Genomic DNA, 27,268 nt, shown 5'->3' with positions numbered 1-27,268 from the left:
GGTGTTTCTAAAGTGTTTTTCAGAAGTTTGTCCCGCCTTTATCTGACATAACAGATACACTTTTATTTGAATCAATACTGTCGTCTAGACAGGCCGTCCAACGCCTCATGTTTCACTGCAAGCGTTTCTGTGAGATACCATTAATCCAAGGAGAAGAGAGTCCTCATCACTGAAGCCTTTATAAGTGCAACATGAAAATAGAAAAGATGCACTAATGTGGGTTTTACACATTCCTCCATCATTTACAGACGCAAACTTTCTCCAGGCAGGCTCTCAAAGCTCTGAATCCTTTTCTGAAAGACGCTGGGAGAAATTTCTATTTGTCATGAATGTATTTCCTCAGTGACAGCAATAATACAGAAGCCTTCAGAAAGTCCTGCAGGGTAAACTATGCCAACCAGCCATGAATAGAAAACTAGGGAGCGACATTAAAGCTGGTGTTAATGTTCCTAGGTTAATGTAACTGCATATTGTGGTAATGCAAAACACAAGAACTGCCTAAAACAATAATCTGAAGGAAAAACTATAAGGGAACGCTGTTTTTCTACACCGACAAATCAGAAAAAAAAGATGCTTCACCTTGCTGAAATGGTTTTTTACTGATTTGTTGGTGTAGAAAAAGACAACGCTACCTTATACACGACAAAATGAACATAATTCAAGTGAAGGAAAAACTGTTATCATACATTCAAGTCAATGCAGTAATTACCATTGAGCAGTTGGCTAAACCGCTTCTGATTTTTATCTTTTTTAGAACTACACTTTACTAAAAGACAGACTATGCTTTCTATTAAAAAATGCCTTTGAATATAAAATTTCTGAGAGACTAGAGACAGTCAATAAAAAGGTTCACTAATGTATCTGATCTCATGTTGCCTGAACCAAACTGGAACTCAGGTCAATGTGTGCAGTTTTACATTCTGCTGTACTTTTGTTGCATTCGCTTCATTATTCAGACATGCCCATTAAGAAGTATTCACAAACCGACTAAACTATAAGTCTAAAAAACAACTGCTTCAGTTTACAAATAATCAACTAGAGCAAACCCAATGCAGGCGGCACCTGCACAGCTTCATGGCACATCTGCAGCAGAATGACGAAGCACATATCATAGTTTGATTCACAGAAGACGACTCTTATTACAGACAAAGAGCAGCTGAATGTGTGTGTGTGTGTCTCATCCTACAGTTAGGATCTTTTACAAAGCAAGACTATGAGATAATTATCGAATTCTAAAGTTTACAGTTAAACTTCTCAGATGCTTCATGTGTTCACACATTTTGTCTGTTTATAGGTACAAACAAAGGCTGCTAAAAAAAAAAAAAAAAAGCTAATGGGTTGTTATCAGTGACATTAGTTTTGTTACCTCGTGAGATTCAGTACGGTAGAGTTCATGGATGAAGTCAAAGAGCGGGTGAGATCTCGAGAGAAACAACAAGTCGCTCCCCAGGCTGTTTCTTTTCACTGAAATAGAGAACAAACAGACACTGTGGTCAGGGAGGAAAAACAAAGTGCTCACTGCTCTGACTGTACTGGACTAGATGGTAAAAGGGTAAAATGAGGGGATAAGAGGGCTGACAAATGGAAAAGGAAAACACTGAAAAATAAAGACGCAAGAAAACAATAATGGACTGGATGTCAGGAGGAGAAGGAACGATGAAGAAAATGGAACACGGAGCATCCTGAAAAATTTGTTAGCTGGATGATGAGGATATTCAAAAACAGAGAGAAAAATGTATTCTGTTTGGATAATCAGGATTCCTGTGAACTAAACTGCTAACAGCAGCTGGTACAATAAAAGTACATTAAATATTTTAATGGTGAGCTCTTTTGAGTTTGACCCATGTAACCTTTCTCTATTCATTCATCACACACAAAAAAACTAAAAGGCAGAATTGTTTTCTCTCCATTTTGCCAGAATTTAGTGTTGAGGTTTGTATCTAGATAGAAAACGCAGCTTAAGGTATAAACATTTCCAAAGGTATTGCTTCTCACTACTTTCGAGCAGCAACATCTTTCAGTAGATGATTCCTTCACTTGCTCCTAAAAATCATTTTTACTGTCTTGACTTCAGCTTGGAAATAGACCTTGAATGGTTGGACAACAGTATTTCTTTAGCGAATATTTGAAAGAAACTTAATCCTGAAACTATTACATTCACATCACCTGATCATTTTGCATTGGATTACCTCAGTGGCTGCATAAATGTTCAGTTTGTCTCCTCTACTTCTGATAAATTCATTCCTTCCAAGAACCACTAACGTCAGACAGCATTACTGACAGACCCATAACGTTACTGATGTGAGGAGTAACTGCAGTGTAGATTTTACAGATGTTGCAGTCTGTAAGACTTCACATAAACAAGCATTTAGTTTATTTGTTGGTACGTCTATAATGAACATTTTCACTTAATTTGATTTGGCTGAAATTTTTTTACACCATGTAGTCACAGATCTTGTCTTGAAATAAGTAATTATTTAAATGCAACTGTGATTTTGTAGTAAAAAAAAAACAGGACATCAACAAATATTTTACTCATAGTTTTTGCAGATGAAATAACACCGATGAGAACAATCTCTTTTGATTTATATAAAGCAAAATCATTGTAATATGAAAAAGGCCAACTTGTAATATAATTTTCTTTCTGTCAGTGAGGCCTCTCATATCATTCCTGTTCCACTGCTATGTTTTAATGCCACATTTAATGACTCAGAATTGTGTTGATATATCGGTGACAATCAGAAATATAGAAATTTGAAATATAGAAGATTGATCAATGTCAAATATCGGTTCACAGAAAAAGAAAATGAATCGTCAAGTTTCACACTGTGGGCTTTTGCTCACCTTCCTCGGGCGTGAGGTCTGGGTAAACGTCAGCCAGAGCTGCTCTCAGCCGACGTTCATCCACAAAAGGCAGCAAGGCAACACCTTAGAGGGACAGACATGGAGTGAGTGCAACCAACAATCCACGTTTTTCTGTTATTTTTTTCAACATTTATGTCGAGCCCAATAGCTTAACATCCAGCACTGTGGGTAGTAGTTGCTCATCCTGACTTCTCATTCAACAAATTCAACGCATCCACTGGAAACAACCTTTAAATAAACCACCTGTTTTACTATCATTTCAGCAGTGGGAAGGAATATCTTAATATAAATGTAATGCAACTGTATGCCCTTATAGAAGCAAACAATGACTGCTGGAATGATATTGTCAAAATCATCTCCACTTCAAATCTACATAATTTAAAGGGACAGACTCACCCTGCCAGGCATACTTCTTGCCGTTGAGATCGATGGCGAAGTCATCGGGATAAAAATCAATGATGGAAGAGTCCTGCATCAAAGAAAGAGTTTGAAAGAAACTGAGCACAAAAGCACAACTATAACAACTTGTAAAAAGATGACTGCAGTGAATTTTAATTTCAGATTAAATGTAAATTGACACAAAGTCTTCACTCTGTTGCAGACTAAAGACTGCTGAGCTGTTTTGTTGTTTCTCTGCACCTCGTTCAGGTCTCTAAAACTTACCGGATTGCTCATGAGGTTCCTCCATGTTGTTGGCAGGAAGTTGCCGCTGGCAGCAGGAAATACTCCCATCAGCTGCTCCAGTGGTTTAAACTGCACAGAACATCCAACATAAAAGTTATTTACACACTCATGTTTACTTTGCAGTATATGAAACTATTAAGCTTTTACTGAATTTCGGTCTACTGCAGATTATTTACACAGATAGGTAAAAAGCAGGGGATCAAATGACTAGATGTTTACATGTTTGCAACCCTTTTGCTTATTCTAAAACATGAAATGGAACATAATTGAGCTCAGGATGTTTTGTGTGCCAGGAGCTAAGTTTCTATTAAAAACTAAGTACTGATACGAAAAACAAGCTCTAACTCCATCTGATCATCTTTATAAATATAAGAAATCTAAAACTGTCGGGCATTTAAAGGAACTTATATAATAATTCAATCTGATGTAGATGGCAATGACCTGAAGCAGTGGTGAGCGTATTAGGATTTGATTTTAGAGACATATTTAACATGATTCAACTGCCAAAAAACAAATGTACTTTGTTACAGCGCTCACTGAAAACCAAACCACGAAAATCTGAGACAACAAAGAGAAGAGAAATAAGATCCATCTCACTGGTTTGGTTTCCTTCTCAAACTCGGTGAACATCCCTTTGATGTCTTTGAAGTCTGAGGCGAACGGGGCATAGTGGAACGGGAAGTACCACTTCCAGGAGGCACAGCCCTGAAAATCAACATGCAAACAAACAGACTTTAATAAGAGTTTATATTTCAGATGAAATTACACATCTGCTACATAAAGGTTAAGTGCTGCTCATATTTTATCAAATAAACAGCACAACCTCTAAAAGTTTGTCTGGTACGGCACACAAAGATAGCAGCCAAAACATAACTCCATAGCTTGTTTGGTTTGAGCAGCATCGCAGCTAAAAGCAGTTTCCAGATGTTAAATTCTGATTCACAGTATTATCAACTGAGGTGCTAAAGATCTGAAGAAACCTGCTGGGTTTATATTCTGTAAGCAGATAGAAACTTTTTTTTTTTTTGCTCTAAGCTGCAAGATGATTTATAAACCAGAATCCACACTTTAAAAGTTGTTTGACTGTGCTGTGCTTTTTCTCCGGGTTTAGAATAAATGACAATCTCTAAATCTTGACCTGATATTGGAGTGCACATTCTACCCAGAGGAGTAAATCACTTAAAATCAAATCACGTGACAAAATAGAGGGAAATAGCCTTTACAATTCAATAGCAGCCCAAAATCCAATTCACGTTTAGGTGGCAATGACACAAAAAAAGCAAAAGCTGGAAATCATCGCATCTGAGGAGCTGAAACCAGAAAAAGTTTTAATAAATCAGGAGTTCTCGAAACAGTTGATCCATTTTCTGTTTAATTGTTGGCTGATGCTGATTCGTCGTTCTTCTTTTGGCTGCAAAGGTGTTAGACTTGAGGTAAAGTCTTGGCAGGACAAAATGAGAGGGGGGAAAAAAAGCAGCAGGTCTAGAAAATAGAGCGAAAAAGCTTTTCTTTGCCCTTTTTCCATAAAAGTTTCACAGCGGCAAAAAGCTTAAAATCCAATCTGACCAGACTAAGATGGCTGAGATGACATTTAAAAACCTTCACGAGTCTGAATCCTGATCAGAGAGTATGTCTTTTATTCATGTGTAATGTCTGCTCCGGGGCTCCAACTCCCAGAATTAAATTTCCATTCATTGTCGCTACATTGGTTTGTAGGGGCTGACTGTAGTTTTTTGAAGTACAGTAGAGCAAAATTCCTTCCAGCTGTTGGAAAAACAGACTGTACCGTGAACCCTGAAGCCCTCAGGAGACAAAGTATTCTCCCACACCTGCTGTGGGAGTCTCGAAACTCAAAAATAATTCCCTTCCTCAGCTCTGTGTTTTAGAAATGTTTATGGACAAAGACGACGGAGGCGAGCAAAAAAAATCTAATCCTGCAGATCTAGCATTTGGACCACTTATCCTTCCTGAGCAAACACGCCTCACACCAAAGAACGACCTTCACTTCCCACAATCCACCTCTGAGAAAACGAGGTCCTCTGATAAATCCACCAATCCTCACATCTCAGCCAATCTCGCTTTAAAGCCCACCACTCTATTATTAAAGATGGTCATTCAAATGATAATATGGGCCTTTACCATAATAAAAGGCAGAGGAGGCTCCGATCTCCACTTTCAAATAATCGCACAGATCATTTATGGTAATATGACAAAATGTTTTGTCTCGAGGAGAAATTCATTTGTGACTGAAGCTGGCAGGGTCAAAGACCACAAACCACAACAACGAGCAAGAAAAAAAATCATATACTGTCCTGTTTCTGAGCAACCGATAAAAAGAAATAAAAGTTAAACCACCGTTTTGTCAAAGAAAATAAAGATGTAAGGTAAAGAGCAGACAGTGATTAAATGCCATTTCTTGGCTTTCAGAGTAAATATATCTGAACTATTTATGACATCACTGCAATTATTAAAAAAAGATAAAATTAGTTTAACACTTGTAAAAACTGACTAATCTACAAATTTGTATTTAAAATAATGTACAAAGCCCAGTTTTATGTCAAATTATGACAACAATAAAAAACAGCATATCTTGATAGAGGACTAAAATGATTAATTCAGATTTTTGTCAATTTAGTTTCTGTCGATACGGAGTTCCATAAAACAGTAGTGAAAACATTTAGTGTCCTGAATATTCTTTACAGGTTAAATTATACTTTGTGTTGCAAATACAGAACAGAAGATTAACTTTAAATATTATAAACCAGTAACCTCATATTGAGCTTAGCCAAATTTGACAACTTCTAGTTACACGTAGAAGAAATTAAGCAGGAACACGACAATAATCACTCTGAAATGTTTGCCCGTCTAACTATTATGAAAATTAGAAGATTTGGAACTTTTATGGGTGATTATTTCTGTTTAAAATGAAATCAAACTGCCTTTAATAAAAAATAATTGAAAAAAAAAAAAAAGGTACCGTAAATGCTTCTTCTACTGTCATTAATAACCAAAATCTAGGATATCCATTAAACTAGATTTAAACTTGTTAGGGAATTGATCTTATCAATTATATTCAATTACAAAGATATAATCCTGATTAAACTTGGTTTGATCAAATTAGATTGAATTCTTTAACATTCAAGTAAACCAGATGTAGACAAAAGCTGTAGAGAAATGAAAACATTTTAAAGATTGTGTTCTGAGAGCATTAGCTGCCAGTGTTTTAGGTACATCTCACTAACAACCATGAAATCGTTGATATTTTGTCCAGGCCATTAACGGCAGTGAGGCTGGGCTAAATACTACGATTGTCTGAGTAACGCATTACAGGTACCACAGACTTCAACATGACTGTTAAAATGAATCAAAAGTTCTCTTTCAACAAAACCTCAACATAAAACTGAAACTGATAACTTTGAGAGCAGAGCTGCTGAACTACAAACGAGGTTTTGCTAAGTGGAGCCGATAAACTGGCAACCAAGTCCATAAAGACATTTCAGTGTTTTGTGAAATTGGTCACAGGAAATCAAGGAAATAAAAGTGTACCATTGCTAGCAAGGAGCCGCAGCTGGCATATTCATAGAGAAAATTCACAAAGAGAATGACGGGGGGTGGGACGTGAAGATTCAGTTTTGGATCAAGTCAATTAAAATAATTTCTCGATTTCTACTGGGTTAGAAAGCTCTGCCTTGTGGCAAACTGTCGAAAATAAAATAATTTATGACAAAGGGTACTTGTTTACTTGTACATCTATTTGATATTTGAAGGAAATAATGTATAGATAAACTGTCTGCATGAGAAACGCTGCCTGCAGGAGAGCTACCCCTCTGAAAACGCAACGGCTGCGGAAAACCGAAACACAGAACAAAGTGTGAATCTCGTCTTTTGTGTTTTGGATAAACCCAGCTCCGTCTTCCCCCGATCATTTGGCGGGGTGTGCGTGATCATAACTCTGTGTACAGAACCGTGAATGTGTGGCAGCAGAGAGCAGACACGTCCACGTCCGCTGAGGGCCCGCTAATGAATTCATTCAGAACGGCCTCCTGAGACGGGCTTTGGATTGGCGAGCATGTGGAGTCAACACAGTGTGCGCACACAGAGAGCACAATCAGCTCGGACAAATCCCCCCCGGCTCAGCCTGAAGCGCCCCGTCTATTCTGGAGAGGGCCCACAGCTGATTATTTCATTTCGAGATAAAGATTAATATTTTACAATAGTAAAATAATGTAGTGTATAATCACACTGCAAACAACACCTGGAGATGTGAGAGACTGCTGTATGAGGGGTTATTGTTCTTGGTTTTAAAAACGACTAAAAGAACTGCTGTGCTACTAAAAACACTGATCACCCATTACAGGTCTTTGCTATGAACTAAATCTTTGAAAAGAAATCATCTATATTAGTATTAGATTCATCAATCTTTTTAATTACAAGAACAGTGATGGGCACATTTTTCAGTAGTTCATGGAGTGCCTTGTCAATTCAACTTTCTGATTGAGCTTTCAAGTGGTGGGCTTTAACTCTGACCTCAAAACTCACCGGCAGGTTTGAAAGTCTAATCCCACAAAACAAAAACAAAAAAAAAACAGATCACATTTTCAACTATTCCACAAATGTATCAAGTGACATGTGGTTCCAAAAAAAATCAATAAATCCAACCATAAAATTCTGATAATGAATCAAAATTGCTTTATTCATTCTGTCTTTTTTTTTAAACTGCCAGAAGTAAGCAGTTTACACTAGATTGTGTCAAAAAAAATAAATGAATCTGTGCTCTTCTGCACAACCGAGACGTCATGAATAACTCAACGACAACCAACGATCACCTGAGGAAAAATTCAGGGACTATCTGGTAGCACTGCATGCTGTTTACACGGGGCAGACAGGAGATGACAAGAACAAACAAATTGGGGAAGCAAAACTATCAAAAACAGCATGCGGTAGAGCAAGTTGTTGGAAGAAACATTCAGCATGGTGGGATATGTTTCTAGAGCTGTTGTGCACAGTGTGAAAACCATCAAGTTTGTAGAGGTTGTAAAAATGTAAATAAGCCATGACAAACAGCTTCAATAGAACATGTAGCGCCATGTTTTCCATTGTTGGTAACAGCTGTGGGACAAATGTTACACATGCTGATTCAGTTTTTGAAAAATAAATAGTTCAAGAAATTCAACTTTATGCTGTTGATTTTTAAAATGATTATTTATGGCATAATAAAGGCTCATGCTGCTCATCAAACTGTTTAAAGCTCTCTTTTCTCCGTCATGGCTGTGCTGTTACCATACAGGAGCAGTGAAGAATGAACCCACGACGAGCAAAAATGCGTCGGGACCAAAAATTGCCCAGAAACTACTTGAGGTTCAGAGAGTTGAAGAGAGGCTGGCTGAGATATGAGGACCAGTGGATTCCTCAGTGAATGCTGTTTTGTCAGAAGCAGACTTTGGAAAGCAAAGCATGTTCTTGAGGTGTGAGGCATGTTTGCTCAGGAAGGACAAGTGGTCCAACTTCTCATTATGGCTTTTACTTAAAATCTGCTCTGCATCACTTCTTTGGAAGGTGAAGATTGAAGAGCGTTTTGCTGCTGCCTCAATTCTGAAGAGCATCTGCTACAATTCGGCGAAAAATTGTTGGGAGTCACTGGGATTCTCCATTTTTGTTTATGTCTTTTATGCTTGTTTTCAAAATGAATGTTTGTCCTGTCAGTCCCATTTACGTCCAAATGTGATTAAAAATGACACCAAAAGTCTAACTTGGAGGGTTAATCAAGAAAAGGGTCACAATTATGTACTGTGAAGTTTCTGAAGTACAAATAAGGACCTTGTATCAAACTTTTAAAGGTGTTCTGTGTAAGTATTTTAGCTTTTCTCTTAATTCCATCTCAACGGCAACCACTGTTTCTTGTCTATGTCCTTACCAATCAGCCAAAAGTTTGGATGGCACAAACTGTCTGACAATATATCTTGTGTGATAAGATTATTTTAAACTAGTTAATAGAACAGCAGCTGTATAGAAAGTACAGACGGAGAGGGTTATGGAATGAGGCTAATTACAAGAACAGTGCAAGCATCTTAACCACAAAGCCACCACAACACCCTGGAATAGAGTTTTTACCAAACAACTTGTGCAACTGTGAGTAGTTGGTTGATTTCAAGCAGGTTCATTATGGCTCTATATTGCTTTTCAACTTGGATTTTTACTTGTCGCCGTGAAAGCTACGCCCATTACCTACAAGTTCAGCTTAAATTACTCGGATGAAGAAGCCTATATTTGATTTATTTGTCTGCACTAGTTTTAGATTAGTGGCATTGGCAAGTTTGAACACTGATTTTTGCAGCAAATCTTACAAATTACTTCCAAAGTTGCAGCTTCCCTTTTTCATTTGGCTTAAACCCAAAATCCGCCCACAGCAGTGGTGTGGTGTTTTCCTTTGCAGCTAAATCCATGTTGATGTCAGCAAATGCTCATTGAAACAACGGTCAGTCAAATATTAGAATTTAAGCACCTCAACATTTAACAAGAGCGGAAGAAGAGGGACCAAACGATGTCTATAATGTATTAAAATATGAAATTCTCTGTCAGTTTCATCCACCTGTTTTTTTTACAGCTGAGTGTAAAAGACTGTAATCATTACACAAAATGATCCAATAACTGAGGGCAGGAAATTATGTATAAATCGTGACGGGCCTCGCTTTTCCTGGAGCTACTGTTAACCTTTGAAGTGCAAACTTATTATACATAATGATTCATCTTTTTTCCATGTTGAAGGTGAGACCTTGATGGTAAATAAATACCAGCAGCAAAATAAAAGCCTCAGTGGTGCTGTGGAAACACAGAATAAATATGCTGGAAAGGTGCATCAAATGTGTGGTGCTTCATTTTCTCAAGTAAACTAAAACATTTTGGTAGGATTGGGAGATGTTACTACAACGAAGAGTGAAATGTCCAAACAAAGCCATTTAAAAGTTGATGATGCTGGTATTTGGTAGTTCATGGGAGAACCTTCGTCACACTGTGTCAATGAAAACCATTAGCAAGAAAACACATACATACATTTTATGTGTACAGACTTGTGAGTTCATGGTGTGATTTCAGTTTTACCTGGTAATAGTAGCGCAGCACCCAGCAGAGACCCTCCACATACGACTGAACTACCTTCCGTCTGAAAACGTCATCCATCGCGTCCACGTCAAACTTGGTCTTGTAGTATCTCTGTTTCCAGCCCTCCTCCCACAACCTGCAGCACACAGGTGTAGTTATAGTCTCTGAGATGAGTGGACTAGTATTCAATTACTGATGAAGAAATACATGAACTGTAGACACTGTAGAACTCTGTTAGCCCTGTATATTACACTGACTGACACTGTACAGTTTGATCATTCAGACAATCTGTTTTACTACTGCAATCAGACAGCTGATCATCTTTGCTACACAACACTCGATGTGGAATTAATAATACATAAAGACACCTCAATATGGTCCATCACACAACGGCAGGAGAAATTCTGTCCGAGTCAGAAGTTTATTGCATGCGACCAAAGCAGGGTTGAGATCTAGACTGATCTGTACAGACTGATGGCCACAGCTCAATATTCCAGATGTTAAACACACATTTGGACACAAGTTAAATTCTGAGTGACCACATTACTATAATCTAGTACAATTTCTATCTGAATCCAAGTGTCTTCAATAACCAACTATTTGTTAAAAATTGCTCCCTCCTTGACTGATAATATGTGTTAATATTGTTGGAAATAAACCGTCTGGATGCTGTCGCTCAAGAAACACCACTATCTTTCCTCATTGTTAACGCAGTTGGTGGCCAAGAATTGTAAATCCTTTGTTGGTTATTGGATGACACAATCAGATGTTTGCAATACAAGTCAATCTAAGCAACACATTAAAGCAAATGGTTTTCAGGATGCTCCTCTGTTCATCTATAGGCTAAAAAAGCTCCAGGAATAGTTTAATGGCTTTGACTTCTTGGTAGATTTGGGCCGGTGATGCCGTTCTGCACACATAATCAAGGTTGTCTAGCATCTGTGCTGTGGATCCTCAGAGCGGCCCGCAGGGAGCGCCGACTCCTGAGAGGAAAGCCTCCATGAATACCAATTTAGCCCAATGGATTTAGCAGCTTTGACGAGTGCGTCACAGAGGAATTCACTCGAACGTTCCTGCTTTCCATATTAATCACGTGCAGAGGGAAGTGGGAGCTGCTCAGCAGAGGACTCTGTGTGTGTGTGTGTGTGTGTGTGTGTGTGTGTGTGTGTGTGTGTGTGTGTGTGTGTGTGTGTGTGTGTGTGTGTGTGTGTGTGTGTTGCAGTACGATGGCATTAATGAGTGCATCTCTCTAGTTCTGTTTGTTAACACAACTTTTGCTGAAGGAGGCTTATCTGTGTAGATTTATTTTAAAGGTATTTTACTGACTACATGCAAACTTGGCACTTAATTTAAAGGTTATTTCTGGCTAAGATGGAAAAGCCGGTGAAGTGTTATGATAAATGGTTTCATAGTATCTCAGAACATGACCGCATATTTGGGATATTACTGTTAAAACTGATAAATTTCAAACACAAATTTTTGTTTTTGCCCGTTTTCTGTATTTATAATGTAGTGACAGTGGAGCTGTTAACCACACAACCTTATTATAATTGTGTGTAGAGAAGGCAGCTAATCAGTAGCCTCTCTGATCCAACAATTTTTTTTTCATTTGGTTGGCTTATGGTGGTCAGTAACGAGAAGATTTCCAACTACTTAAATACTGTGTTGCTGAGGCCTTCAATGCAGCAGGCGGTTCAATAGTGATGCTACCAATGCATCTATTAATCTTTTGTTATAGACTTGCAATGTCTAGTTTGCTTCCCTCTTCAGCATCTTACCGTAATGTGAAAAAACTGACTAAAATAAGAATTATCTCTTCAATTGAAAATTTTACACTGACTGTGTGTATTGTGCATCATTAAATAGATTTAAGTTTCTTGATTACTGAATGCCAAGTTCACAGTAGTGTTCTTAAAGCAGCAGAACAAAACAGATTTAATTTTTCTCTATGTGCTGCTGCGGTTAATTTCAGACTCAGAAAAAGAACTATTTCTGGGCGATATTTAATTTAATTCTTACTCTTTATGGAAAACTACTTTGATATATTTTATGTTAAGCCTTACTTGGGTGTGAAGACGACCTGAATCTGTGACTGAACTGTCTGTAGAAAAGCTGCATTGTGTTTAATGCAGACGGTCATGTTTTGACTGGAAAACAGAATGCGTTGTGTAAAGAAATTCAGTTCTGGTGCATCGATTTTGATCCGTTTTGCAATTGCAAATTTTAGCAAATGTCCTGACAATATCGTGGGAGCCCAAGTTAAAGAGACAGTTTATGGGGTACTTATCAGCCACTTGTCTGAACCTACTTCCACAATTCATCAATACTATTTTAATATGGAGACATTAAGGGGTCTAATTTTGTTCAGGTGCATCTTGTAATCACCACTGAAAAACAAACATAACCATGAGTTTCCATAGTTGCTTCCTCAGACGATGACTTGTATCAAATGAAAATCGAAACTCTAGAAGTGTCCACACTACTGCAGCAGTCCGCCCTCTGTACAGGCCCTTCTGCCCCGGCTTGTGAAGGTTTACCTCACGTTGTCTTCAGGCTCCGGCTCGCTGTCACTGTCCTCGGCTTTCCTCTTCACTCCCCGGCTTTCTGTGCTGTCACTGGGGCCTGCTGATGACTGACGAGACAAAAATAAATAACGAATAAATAAAATAGAAAAACACGAGGGAAATATCAGAATATACCCAAAGGAGGAAAATAAATCGCAAAGGTTTTCATTAGTTTTTTATCAGTGCAACGTCTGATCTAATAAACTTCAAGGGCCTTCGTTTAAGGATTTAAATTGACTTCCACTATATCAGGCGTAAAAGGAAACATGACTAAACATAGACTTTCCCATTTCAGCATGAGCGGATAAAACTGTGCGCTGTAGCATTTTCAGAGACTGTAAACCTCAGCTGTACATGACAGGCTGAGCTCTTTGAGCAGCAGCAGTAATGTGGTGTTTAAACTGACAAAAAGCTGTGAAAAGCTTCGACCGTTTCGCCTGTAAGGACAAACAGCTTCAAATTCACTGAACAAAAAACTGCAACATCTTCTTTTTAAAGGCCTGTGTGGTTGGAAAAAACACAGTATTTCAAATATAACATTCAGAGGGTTTTACAATGTATACAACAAATTACACCAGCTTTCTGAGATGTGCTTCATTAGGCAATGATCCAACAAATAATTAAAAAGTGAATGTCTCTTTTAGTTCAACTATCAATATGGATTATAATTCAAATCTCTCTTGCCATTTTGGCTATTGGTATTTCATTTACATCACGTTTCAAAATAGTACATATAACATTGCAGAGATTATTTTTAGAGAAAAAAGAATCAGTCTGATTGGCTAGGTCATTTGAAGGACATATATGTGAAAATACAGCCTTATTCAGGTAATAGCACTAATGTGTCTTAATTCTCAAAATATCCTTTAATGTCTAATTTTGTCCATGTACCTTGTGATGCAATATTTAGTTTTAGCTCAGTCTACGTCAATAAATGCAGTAAAACCTACCAACACTGAAGCTGGAATAATTTGTCAAAACTGATGCTAATTAGACTGAAGAGTGATGATTTGGCTACTTGTTAATAATGACAACTAAAAACTTGATTACACGTTGCCATAAAGACAGATAATAGTTACTGAATGTTACTAGATTTAAATTCATAATGAACCTGATTTGTGGCAAATATAATATATGAAGGAGAAATTTCAAAGCACATTAAATAAATGCCTGAATTCAAGAATGTTTTTTCAGTGGAATGTGCATTTTAAAAGTTACTAACAAATGTATTGTTATGTCAACGTCACATGGATGCTATTCCAAACACTGTGGGTTGGAACAGATCAGCTAACACTGTAGAAAAGGACACAACTTGGAGGGCACAAAGGGGATAAAACTTTTCCTGATAATGAGTTATGTAAACTATCTGCAGCAATGCTGGTAAAGGCGCTGTACATAAATATGTGTATTTTCTGAGCTGTGTGAAGGACGCTGATGCAGAGAGGAAAAAAAAAATCACTACCATAGCTACTTAGCCTTCCTGTTTTTCTGGGTCTTTTGTACTATTTTCATTCATGTGCTAATGTATGGCCAGCTATTGTAAGTTAATAAATTTTATTGCTGCACAAGGACAGGAAATTTAACAGCCTGAGAAACACTTTAAACAGAAACCCAGCCGTGAACTCAACCAAAGGCAGCATATCCATGTTCAAAGCAGACTGCTGTTCATTCCTAGCAGAGATAATATCGAGGAGGAAATATCCAAATGAAAGAGTGACACTGCTTCAGATTGGCTGACAGTCTGACATTTAAACAATCTAGGGATTTTTGTCCAAGAAAACAATCATTTTTTTTATGGTTTGCTGATGGAAAGATTTACTGCTTAAGAACAGTTGCATTAAAGTTTGGACATATTACACTGATCAAAATGTTTTAGCTTCATACTGCGCGATTTTCTTTTTTTGATCTTGAAAATCAGACAGAAAACTACACAAGAACCTAGTTACTGAAATGTATTTATACCGTGTTTATCAAGTAGAGGTCTAGAATGGTACAGAAAATATATGTTATAAAAGGTTTATATTTTGGACCTTAGCCACTTTACATGTAAGCTACAACTTTCTTTCACATTCGCTTGCATGCAGAAAAAAAAACACAACTGTCACAACTTACATTGCCACCATTCTTCATCATGGCTTTCAGGGACTGAGCAGCATCCTGGAGAATAAAAAAGAAAAAACAATACTTCATCATGACTGCTCTCTCTTTAGACAGATCATTTTAAAAGCGTATCTAAAAAGTATGACTATAAACTTCTTTTTACGGTATTTCCCAAAGTTTCAGACATTTTTGAGAGCACTGCAGAACTATGACATCAAAGCATCCTCAGTTTTACACTTCCTCACTAAATGCAAAATTTTTCACATCTGGAATCCTCTATTTAACTGTAAATAACTACTGGTACCTTATTGTGCTGCATCCTCATGTCGTAGGCCTGGTGGCGAGCATTGTGGACGACGTCAGGTCGGTCTCTTCTACCCAGGGCATGAGGGGCGAACTGGCCCGTGGTCAGGTAGGCTGGACCCTGCTGCTCCGCCTGCAGTAACACAGAGACAAAAAAACAAAGCTCAGTGGACGGCATCATGACTGGGACAATTTGTCACTGTGATCTTCAGCCGCTGTATCCACAACTCAAAAACAAAACAACGGCAAATCTGGAACAGGATCAGTTGGACTGTTGGGACATGCCAACGAAAAAAAGTGTACCAGGAAAAGATGTCAGTATCGTCATCCATTTGCTTTACTCACTTTCAACCTTCTTCTTTTCTCTTTATTTCTCCTCTTGAAGTTTTCCTACAAGAAGGGAAATGTGACATTATGATTGCAAAATGTATTAATGGCAAAAGCATTAAAAGTTTTCATTGCTGTTCATCTAAACTAGGTTGGTTGCATGTGCCCTTAACATGACTAACTGTAAAGATTTCTGTGGAAACAGCGAAATCTTACATCATCCTCTTTTCGTTTCTTGAAGATGTTGTCCTCAGCCACGCCCACAGCTTGCATGATCATCTCAACTCTCTCCAGGTTGACGAAGCCGTTCTGCGTCAGGTAGCCCTACAGAGAAACACAGGACAGATCTCGTCAACTCAACGCAGTTTCAAAGGCAAAAATAACAGGAAACACTGATTTTCAGCACGTCAAGCAACCTATTTTTGAGGTGTACGCATGAAGGGCATTTCCCAGAATTCATTGTCTCCGTGTGTGTGTTTCTGGCAGTGATCAGATGATTGACGATACTCACTCCAGTTTTGTGCACAACGTCTTTGTAGATGTTGACCAGTCGATCTATCGCTCCCTCTCTAAAAGAAAACAGACACAGAACAAGTTGATAATGAGTCGAAAATTAGCTATTCACATTGATTTCAATAACAATCTGGAAGGGACATTAGACAAATCTCACCAAATATTTCATCATGTGTGACTGCTCTCACCAAACAACATAATTACTCCTGCTTTATCTTGTGTGCAAAAAAAAAAAAAAAAAAGACTAATGAGTAGCAAAACAGAAGAGGACAAGTCTGAGCTTTTCCAGCAGTTTGTAGGCTGACCAGTGCTGGAGGCTAAATTGGGGTAGCGGCACAGCTACAGCTAATATGGAGAGAGGTATCTGCAGAGTCCTGAAAATGGCCATATTTTAGCTTATAAACAGCAAAACCTCTGTTTATTTTATTTTTTGTTCACTTTCGTAAAGATTTTCTGCTTTTTTTGAACACTTATTGAAGACAGATAGAAAACAAGGAAAATGAAAGAAGTCAACAGATGCTGCAGTTATGTGTAATATACTGATATCACTCAGATAATAAACACGCTCTGCTTAAAACATCCCCCGCCTTATATATAGTACCGCTAAGTGCAAGACATAATATTATATCCTGGACGATACACCTACAAAATGATACATCTTCACTACAATAAAAAAAAAAGGTCAAGGTCATACACCCCAAAAGGCACATCTACATTACCAACAGGCTTAGTGTGCGCAATATGAATGAAATCCCTCAAGTAGTTTCTGAGCTATGATCCGGAAACAAAAAAGGATTTGGAGTGCCTCACTATGACCTTGAAAATCAGGTCAAGGTCATGCACCCCAAAAGGCACATCTATACTACATAGAGATGGCCTGGGTGCAATATGAATGAAATCCCTCAAGTAGTTTCTGACATATGCTCCGGAAACGAAATGCGGACGTACGTACGTACCCAGGCCAATACCCCCCTCCGTGCATACGGCCGGCGGGGGATAAAAAGTGCATTTCTGTCATCAGTCTTTTTCATAAACTGAAACATGCTGCTAAGGGATATGTAATGGATTGGAGCAAAACTGAAAGTGAGTTGATTAACTGGCTAATCAGCTGAAAATTTTATATCCAATTACTTTTCCTAATTCCTTAATTATTGAACAATTGTAGGAAAAATGCCAAATCTTTCCTGGTTTCAGTCTCTCAAGTGATGTAAGATCATAAAGTCAACTCTGGGTTATGACTTGTAAATTAGACATGAGCACTTTAAAGGACCAAATGTTGCCTCTGGTAATGTGTCAGGAATTTTGAACTCTATTCTGACATTATATAGACCTGGATCTCTCAAACGTATCACTTTAAGAGCCACATTTGACTTCTATTTAAAGGTCTGTGACAAACTCACTGAACAATTTGAAGCAACAAACATTCAAGTTCAAGACAGTAAAGTTAGTCAAATACATTCCAGCACAGTGAGAGAAACAGCATGCTCGGCTGCAAACAGTTGCATCAGTGTGACCCCTGAGTCTGTGATTCACCACAAATGTCACATCTCTTCTGATTGGGCCGGTACGAAGCACACGTCAGTCCACTTTCATTTCAGACTCAGACAAATTCTTACATTCAGGCTAGCCATCCTTTCCAGCAGTTAATGTCACCATAACAGTGATGAGGACATATAGCTACACTAAAACCCCATTGATCTGGGGTAAAGTTGGTGCCATTATTTTCCATCTACATCGTGCTTTTAACGTCATTAACAATTTAATGACGTAATGTATTGTGTTCATAACAATACTTGCATCTTTGTCTGGATTGATTTGTTGTTGAAGTCAGACTTTGAGAAGCCCTGATATAAACTGAATGGTTAAAAAATTCAGTATTCAGCCAATTAATAAAAGATAATAACAGCCATTAATCAAAGCTGTTGAATGGAGACTAGCTTGAAAAAAAGCTTTGGACTGTCCCACTGAAACAGATACTTACTTTTCTTGATGTGAAGTGACAGAAGTGTCAGATATACGATGTAAAAATGAAAGTTGATCAGTAAACTTATAACGCTTTTGTGGAGTTTAGAACTTTTTGAATGAATTTAACAGCGCTGCTTCAGTGTTTTTAAAAGGACCTTTTAAAATCCTGAATGTCTTTATAAATGATCCACTATTTTGCTGAAAAAACTTTCAACAATAGAAGCAGCTTTTGATGGATGAATTGAAGCTCACCTGATTTCTAAGGACGGAAGATGTGGAAGGAAGTCATTCCCAACAAAGAAGCACATGAAGACCCAGTCGTCGACGCTCCTTTCAAAGTCGAAGGGAAATGGCAGGCTGGCCATAGTCAGCTCCCGTGCAAGGTACTGAAAGCATGTAAAGACAGCAAAATAATGGGGATTATTCAGTAAGTTTGGAACTAAAGCCGAAACTGACTTCTGTAGTTATTTCAGTTCAAGGATGGTCCTTTGTTTGAATTATTTTATACAGAAAGAAAAAAAAATAAAGAACTTCTGTACAACTTGTAAGAAAAGTAGCATTCACAAAAGCTTTTATATCTCTTCTTATATTTCCACAAGGGTTTTTGAGACAGTTGATTGACCATTCTGAGTAAGTGTAAAAGAACACTGAAATTTCAGTGGTCTCAATCCAACAACTGTCATTTTCTAAATTCACACTAATTGTATCGGAGTTTTGTAAACTTAAATTACTTCACAACCAACTCAACAGTTTTTACTTTTTTTTTGATGGGAAAATGAGTAATAAGACAAGCTTCTGTTCACAGGAACAGAAATTTAACAAAGTGAACACGAAGAACCAACCTCCCGCAGGACACAGAGTCTGATGAATATGAACTCCTGCTCAGATACGGGAACCGTGTCCGCAAACTCGTCATGCTAAAAGTGAAGAAGAAAACAGTCAGAGGGTTAAAACATAAGCACTCTTATGCTTAGAAAGAGTCAGACCCACACTTTAAATACATAATGTCTTTAAATATCACAAGATAAGGTCAATAAATGAGCCACAGTGAAATTTGTGTCACGATAAGTTAAAATTCTTGCTTGTCACTGTGAGCAGCATGATCGCAAAATGCTTCAGGTAAATGTAAATAAACACATAAAATTATGTTAGTGGTGTTGTCAAGGTTCTCATATTTGCTTTGTGTTTTCATTACAGTATTGAAAAGTGATTTTTAGATAATTGATGTATAATTAAACTTAATATTTAAACCATAATTCTGGCAGTCCTTCCTGCAGTAGTTTATGATGGTTTACCAAATGCAAAAGCCATGCAACAAATTTTACACTATAAAGGAACCTAAATTCCCAAAATACAAGAAAGGTTTCTAACCTGGCCCTTCTTCTCTCTGGCCACTCCCTGACAGTCTTTGATTTCATGACCCATCTGTCCACAGAGAGCGCAGGGTCGGGGCTTGTTGGGCTTAAACTCTTCTCTGATGATGGTGAAGTTTGGCTCGTGTGTCGCCAGGCCCAGCATGATCAGGTCAGCTGGCACAAAAAGGAAACACGTTAGGGCTGAAAGTGATGTCGGCTTTGTAAGATGCAAATGAGTCCATCAGACAGCAAAACAAGGTTACTGATGATCAGGTGAAATGAAGTGAGTGGTTTCCATCGAGTGCACTTATTGGATTCCTATTCTCGATTTCAGACGGAGGATTTAAAGGCTTACCGTCGGCTCCGCACAGACAGTGATGTGTGTTGGGGTCATGGTTGGGTTGAGCTGTCAGAGCAGAGCGTTAACAGTGAGTCAACAAAATATCAGACGGTGTGTTTGTGAATAGTGAAGGTTTATACTTGACTTGTGTTCATCAAAGGTGACAAATCATTAGTCTGACCTGAAGATTAGAATCAACATGACATTCAACAGCACTTCTGGTTTTCTGTGTTCAGCCAATCAAATCTGACTGAACTGTGTGTCATACACATCAGAAGCGATCTTGTGTACTTTATATGTACCCACTTTGCATTATTTCTGTGCATGGTACACACATCTCTTATTTGCTTGTAAACCTATATTTTGTTGTCCTTTGAATGTTTAGTCTGTTATGAAGCATCGAATGCCATGTGTCCTTTAGAAGTGAGTGCTTTAAGAAAATCTTTTGTGCTGCAAATACTGCTGAAGTTAAACAGTGTGTAGCAGCTGTACCTCTCTGTCTCCTGATGAAGTCCATAATCTTGTGTTCACCTTCACCTGGAACACTGGCATCAGACAGAAAGACCTTTGGATAAACCAAAAAATAAAGATTACTGACTCTGAATACCAAATATGTCAACTGGCGAGAGCTGAATTACAAAATGTAGTGTGGAGTAAAAAGGAAGAAATTGTGATGTTTTTTCAGTTAAAGCTGCTGTCCAGAGTTTCCGTTTGTTTTCAATTTATGTATCATTTTTTAACAAAGCTTAAATGTGTTAGTCTAGTTCGATACTATAATATAAAGTTAGTATAACGCGATATGAAAATTTATTCCTGAGCTCCGCCTTCCTCTCATAGACCCCCATGTTTTTCCAAAAAGCGCCGGTCGCTGCCGACCAATCAAGTTCGAGCTTCAGCTTTGTCATGCTGTCAATCACCGTTTACTCGCACAGCAAGCAAGCCCATGCAGAGGTGGGCGAGCTACGCACTACGCAACCGCGCGCACATTTGTTTTGCTTGTGGAGGAGAGAGCATCAGGGATCAGCAACTTCCAGAAAAGTTACCAATCCCACGGCTTGTCAGGCCAAGAGACTGCAGGACGTTTTTTGGCTCGGGGTGCTCGCGTCGCTCCCCGACCACGGCCCTCCATAGCCCGCCTGACGGCTTCGTTTAGATGCCCGACCTCTGGAGGAAGATGTTGGGGCGTCTGGGACATACTCTTCGTCAGAGGAGTCATGCAATTGTGAACTCTAGATAGAAATAAATAAACAATGTAACACATATACACGCGTAAATGCACTAAGTTTGATAAACAACGTCATTGAGAGGGATACACGAGTGTAATCACATATTGAAACTTTACTCGTTCGTCCTAGCAGATTCATGTTATTTTGGTATTAGGACAAGTTAGACTCAATACAGCATTCTAACGTAATTCCTTTATTATTTACTAAATGTACTAAATGTAGAAGAGTGGAAAACAGCAAAACAGGCGAGATGCTGCAGCACTCCGGGCACTTCTCTCATGTACTGCGCGCATGCACAAATAAAGGGGCGAAATCAGAGGGAGGGACCAACAGTGTCCGGACAGCAGCTTTAATATAGAAAGTTAAAAGAAAAGCTGGGTATATTTGTCTATAAGCAGCAGAGCTACACTCACAACAACATTCTTCCATCCTGGATCGTTGCTCAGTCTGTCTGCCACGTAGTATCGAAGACACTGTGCCAGGTTGTCCATGAACTCTGTTCCCTACAGAAAAAAAGTCAAGTCACCGTTATTCATAGAGCGTCAAATCATTTACTGAAAGACAAATCTTATAATTCTGTTGTTCCAAGTCAAAGTGATCTAGAACTGACTAAAACTTCAATGAATGCAGCAACACTTACCGGAGTGATACAGTTGCTGTCGAACCTCTCTTTAATCTCCTCAGGTGGAAGATAACCTCCTGTAGGGGAAATGAATGAATTTTAGTGTAGAAAAAAGACACACTGACACAACTGTCACTGTATAAACTGGCTACTTCAGGACTTTCCATCCACTTGCCACTGACTGTAGTCCTGTGTCTCAGTGTGTGTAAACTATACTTCAGATACATGAAACACAATCAGGCAAAAGGAGATTTGCAAAAAAAACACTTCATCTCAACAAACCAGACAGGCTGTGGTTTATTGTCCACGTCGGTCCAGATTTTCTTGTCATTTCACTAATGCATAATATTTACATTTTTCTATTTGTAAACTTCATATTTATAAATTCTGAAGCTGTGGCCAGAAACATATTTTGTGAGGTCAGCGCTCTTTGATCATCCCCTGCTAGTCAGTTCAGTCTCGAGTCCAAGTGAACATTTGTGCCAGATGTAATGAAACTGTCTTCACACGTTCCTGACGTATCACATTCACATGTATGGGATGGGCATGAGATCAAAATGATCTTAACCTTTGACCAACAAAAGTCCAACTGAACATTTATTGTCAAATTATTAAAAAAAAACCTTTAGGATGTTCAAGGTAAGGAGTTCATGAGAATGCGTTGCATGAACTACGCAAAAATGGAATGCCTCTGGCCACAGCTAAGGAGGCATAACAACACAGACACGATGCTGTCCTGACGGGAGGAAAATGTCTCATAAGTTTCTGTACCATGTGAGGTTTGTAAACACTGAAATGTGAAGAATATGGAAATAAACATGAATATACATCCAGCAGTGTAAAGAGGTAAACATCACTGCAGGAGCCAATGGGTGCTACGTTATAAATAGGAACCAATCTTTGAACATCTGGGCAGGTGTTCCGCCTGGAAGGTAAAAAGAGATCTGTCTGCTGAAGAAGCCGGTCATGGTGAATTGTTTGTTTGAGATGAAGAATGTTGGATTGCAATTGCTTTGGAGCAAAAAATACACATATTATTGAAACGCAAGGTATTGTCTCGGGCTCTCTTTATCAGATGTGGTAAAGTTACTCAACATGTCAATTATTTAAGTCCTGGTGAAGCATCTCAGGGGCTTCAAGCATCGGCTTAGCTTCTACAATCACACACCTCTCTGGATGATCTCCTCCCTTATGCGCTGCTTCTCTTCAGTCAGCTCTACTCCTTCTTTGGAGGCGCGAAACCGCCGAGAGCGCTGTTGGTTCATTTTGGCACGAGGAGCCTGGGCAAAGGCAAACATGTTTGTCAAACATTATGCATCACAATTACTGTCAAATCTATTATAACTTTAAGACGCTGTGTTATTGTGAACACAACAGCATGAAAACAGCTTCATTCTCTACCGGTGTAAACATGATACAAGGCTAGACAGCTTTACACTCAGTTAAACAGAATTAAAACATAAATAGGAAATCAGCACTTAGTCAGAGGCTGATTAATACATTTAAAACTACGTTGCCATTTTAGAGACACAAAAAAAATCAGTCAATTAATGAATTGACAGAAAAATCACCTGGCACTTACTTTAAATATCATGATTCAGATAAATGCCAAATAGTATTTTGCCAGAAAGCGAGACATGCTTCTTCTTCTTTCTTGTCATTTGCAGATATGACGCTTTTTCTTGCACGATTTTAGGATTAATATCTTTGGATTTTGGAATATTGTTAGGACAGATTTGATGACACTAACAATTTATTTTTAAAAAAATCTACAGATTAACAGACGAATAAAATATCAGTTACATCAAAAGCAACACTAAAAACATTGAAGAATAATGGCTGACAAAAAAAAAGCTACTGCTACATTTGAGCTAGATACAGATTTTGGCTGATTACATAAACAGTCATTTAAATGCACCGTAAATGTTGCTGAACTCAAACTTTGGTTAGATTGTATTTTTCTGCTAATGACAGCAACTTACCACACCATCGATAGCCATGTAGAGAACTTTTCTGGGGCGCACAATGTTGTACAGGCGGTCGATGTACTCAAAAATGGCGACCATCATCTCATCTTCATTTTTGGGAGCAGGTCTGCAGTGGAAGAGGGAGGGTGGGATTACAGAGGTTTAATTGTTTAAAGCATCGATTCATTTTGCTGTTATACACGGGGCGACACAAAAAAATGGAACTTTTTAACAATCCAATAAAACCAAGAGTGATGGAAGAAAAATATTTCATTCATAGTAATTGAAACCTTAAAACATGCCATTTAAAAAACAATGATGGAATTTTCATTTTTTTAAAATTACTTCCTGGAGATGGCGTCCTCCTGTACGAATGCATTCTTGACATCTGCTGTTGAGATTCCTCATTGATCGCTGCAACATCTCAGCTAGGATACTGTGAATTTCATCCTGATTTCTCTGTTTTAACTCATCCAGAGTTCTTGGTCGAGTCGTGTACACTTTACTCTTGAGATAGCCCCATGTAAATTTCAAGAATGCATTCGTACAGGAGGACCCCATCTACAGGAAGCAACTTTAAAAAAATGAAAATTTCATCATTGTTTCTTAAATGTACGAATGTGTTTTAAGGTTTCAATTACTATGAATAAAATATTTTTCTTCCATCACTCTTGGTTTTATTGGATTGTTAAAAAGTTCCGTTTTTTTGTGTCACCCTGTATGAGAATATGTCATGGAAAATTCAATTTAAAAGTTCTGGGACGCTTAAGTGAATCTAAAGAATTAACGTAACCAGTGTAAAATTACACATTCAATTTGAAACTTCATTGAAACTGTCGGGATGTTTAATCATACATCAAATTTCTGACATTGACAGAAAATTTAAGTTAACGTACAGAGAGGGTTAGCCAGTAAAAAACAGCCCATTTCTAAACGGAATTTGTGCTGGGTTTCTTTGCACGAAAGAGAAAACAGCACCTCTGCTTTAACAGAAGCCTGAGACACACTACTGAGCTGTAAACAAAGAATCAGTCATGGCTGAAAAAACAGAAGACAATGTCTTGATTGTCCAAACTCAAGGCTTCTTACTTGTCTTCTGGATGTGTACAAGGGTGAATGATCCCATTCATGTCCAAGTACAAATTGTCAAATTCCACCTCGTTGGGGTTTGGTTTGGTTGTGTCAACAGGAATACGTACTCCATTACACTCTTTGCCCTGTGAAAACAAAACAGAGCACAAAAAAATCACTTTGTTTGAAGACACTGTATTAAAGCTGTGAGTCCATCGACTAATTATTTTTGGCAATCCCCTAACCGTTTGAAGTTATTTCTAAGCACACGCATTCGATTTCTTGCTGTTCAGAGCTTGCTTTCCTTGGTCATACATGACAGTAAATTTATTGTCTGGGTTTTAAACTGTATATAAGCAAAACAAGCCGTACGAAGACGCATCTGTGGCAAATTACTAAAATCACAACACCTCTACTCTTTCAGTACTCTAATTTTAGAGCTAGAAAAGCACTCAGAGAGTGCAGACCTCTGCCAAGGATAGAGAGGAAAACAGGAAACCCATGCAGTAAAGGATCATGAGCTGGAATCAAACCTGCATCTCTGACACAGTTCTGTTTACAAATCACCTTCTTAACCAGTTGAGCTGTCTGGACACCTTGCTCCAATTTGTTGGACGACATACTAACCTATGATGTTTTTTTTGTCATATTTTGGACCACATACTAAAACATACTAAAAAATTCAAAGTGATCCAGAATCCTTTCCGGATTGCCACTAAAATTAAATCAGCTCTTCCTCTGACCATAGTCTACATCCCCTCAAAATTTCATGTGAATCTGCCCAGGCGTTTTTGAGTTATCTTGTTAACAGACATACGCCAGGTGTCACATAACCTCCTTGGCGGAGGTAATAATTTTAGAATAGTACATTACGTTTTACATCTTCATTAAATCAAACTTTACTCTTGGAGCAAATAGAACACAGTTCAAAGCACATTACAAGTTTCTGACAAATGGACAGAATGATTAAATATCATTTGGGAAACTGATGCAGACCAAGACATAAGAAAAACACTGAAAACACAAAAGGATACATTGTATTAGGCTATAGTGTAAAAGTTTTTTTTTTTAACGTAGTTTGAGTATTCCATCCATCACACCACTTAATCCTCATTATGGTCGCAGGGACTGGAGTCTATCCCAGCTGACTTAGGGTGAAGACAGGTCACCAGTCTATCATAGGGCTACATATAGAGACAAACAATCACACTCACATTCACACCTATAAACAATTTAGAGGTACATTTTTGTACTGTGGGAGGAAGCCGGGACACCTAAAAAAAAACCACGCATGCACAAGATGAACATGCAAACTCCATGCAGACAGATACCAGGCCAGGCCGCGAACCGATGATATTCTAGCTGAAAGGCGACAGTAACGACCACTGAGCCGATGTGCAGAGTTTGCACAAAATATAAAAATTACAATATTCACATAAGATATAGGAAGATAAGAAATGGAAATCACAATGGAACTCATTTTAACTACAATGTGAACTCCAAACTCGTTTTTAGTCGTTAACGGTGAAACGCGTGTTTTGCAAAAGTAAAAATGCCCTGGAGTTGGAGTGTTTAGTTTGCAGACTGAAGTTACGGAAAACGCGCGCTGTTTTGTTTACAGTCTGATGAGAAGTAAACACAGAGTTCCGTTGTTTTCAACATTGCTCGTGTCAATTGGTGCGTTAAGAACAAAAACCTTAGAAAAATCCAAAGGTCGACGAGACTTCCACGGTTAAACAGACACTTGACTGGCCGCTAAAAAAGATGAATTCAGATGTAAATGCGTTCAAATCTCCCAGCTAACGTTTACCGTGCAGGCTGCTAGCTAACATGCTATTCACTTACCTTCTCCTCAACACAATGCACAATAATTGACGGATATTTTCGGCTAAGCCAACGGAAAAACGCCGGAACTCCCATCTCCGGTGAATAGTTATTTCTCTTTTAGCTTATATAAAATGTGAACTCGTACGAAACTGATAAAATAGCTGAATTAAAACACGAGACTTGCTGTGGATGACTTCTGCTACATGCTGTTTGCAACGGCCATTGTGTACTACTTCCGGGTCTTATAGACTATTTCCGGAGCGCCTCGGAGAGCCACGTGAGCCCACAGCGACCCCAGCGGCCAGGTGGTGCTAAAAAATCATCTACTACAAAAATACGGACATGGAGCAGTTATCTTTGTGTTATGTGTATCGTTTTACCGGCTTTCTGGCCTACATTGTAACTAAACAAACAGTTATTACCAAATGACTGCTTTAAAGG

General features: G+C 38.3%; 1 protein-coding gene across 1 annotated transcript in view; it reads right to left on the bottom strand.

Moving 5' to 3' along the window:
• Positions 1 to 27,059, bottom strand: part of xrn2 (5'-3' exoribonuclease 2) — a 46,031-nt gene extending 18,972 nt beyond the window's left edge. The window contains exons 1-23 of the mRNA XM_022194793.2: positions 26,846 to 27,059; positions 25,019 to 25,146; positions 23,945 to 24,056; positions 23,131 to 23,242; positions 21,981 to 22,039; positions 21,754 to 21,843; positions 20,607 to 20,679; positions 20,130 to 20,180; positions 19,791 to 19,948; positions 19,262 to 19,336; positions 18,672 to 18,805; positions 16,453 to 16,510; positions 16,158 to 16,265; positions 15,960 to 16,004; positions 15,616 to 15,747; positions 15,324 to 15,368; positions 13,185 to 13,279; positions 10,648 to 10,783; positions 4,147 to 4,254; positions 3,529 to 3,618; positions 3,262 to 3,334; positions 2,845 to 2,928; positions 1,367 to 1,464 (exon numbers count right to left, since the gene is read on the bottom strand). Coding sequence (XP_022050485.1) covers positions 1,367 to 1,464; positions 2,845 to 2,928; positions 3,262 to 3,334; positions 3,529 to 3,618; positions 4,147 to 4,254; positions 10,648 to 10,783; positions 13,185 to 13,279; positions 15,324 to 15,368; positions 15,616 to 15,747; positions 15,960 to 16,004; positions 16,158 to 16,265; positions 16,453 to 16,510; positions 18,672 to 18,805; positions 19,262 to 19,336; positions 19,791 to 19,948; positions 20,130 to 20,180; positions 20,607 to 20,679; positions 21,754 to 21,843; positions 21,981 to 22,039; positions 23,131 to 23,242; positions 23,945 to 24,056; positions 25,019 to 25,146; positions 26,846 to 26,920 — 2,139 coding nt within the window. The 5' untranslated portion in view covers positions 26,921 to 27,059. The remainder of the gene's footprint in view (positions 1 to 1,366; positions 1,465 to 2,844; positions 2,929 to 3,261; positions 3,335 to 3,528; positions 3,619 to 4,146; positions 4,255 to 10,647; positions 10,784 to 13,184; positions 13,280 to 15,323; positions 15,369 to 15,615; positions 15,748 to 15,959; positions 16,005 to 16,157; positions 16,266 to 16,452; positions 16,511 to 18,671; positions 18,806 to 19,261; positions 19,337 to 19,790; positions 19,949 to 20,129; positions 20,181 to 20,606; positions 20,680 to 21,753; positions 21,844 to 21,980; positions 22,040 to 23,130; positions 23,243 to 23,944; positions 24,057 to 25,018; positions 25,147 to 26,845) is intronic.
• Between the last annotated feature and the right edge of the window lie 209 nt (positions 27,060 to 27,268).

This window comes from Acanthochromis polyacanthus, chromosome 16, assembly GCF_021347895.1.
Source record: "Acanthochromis polyacanthus isolate Apoly-LR-REF ecotype Palm Island chromosome 16, KAUST_Apoly_ChrSc, whole genome shotgun sequence".
NCBI lineage: Eukaryota > Metazoa > Chordata > Actinopteri > Pomacentridae > Acanthochromis > Acanthochromis polyacanthus.
The sequence above is the reverse complement of the archived record's forward strand: the minus strand, read 5'-3'. Positions and strand labels throughout refer to the sequence as shown.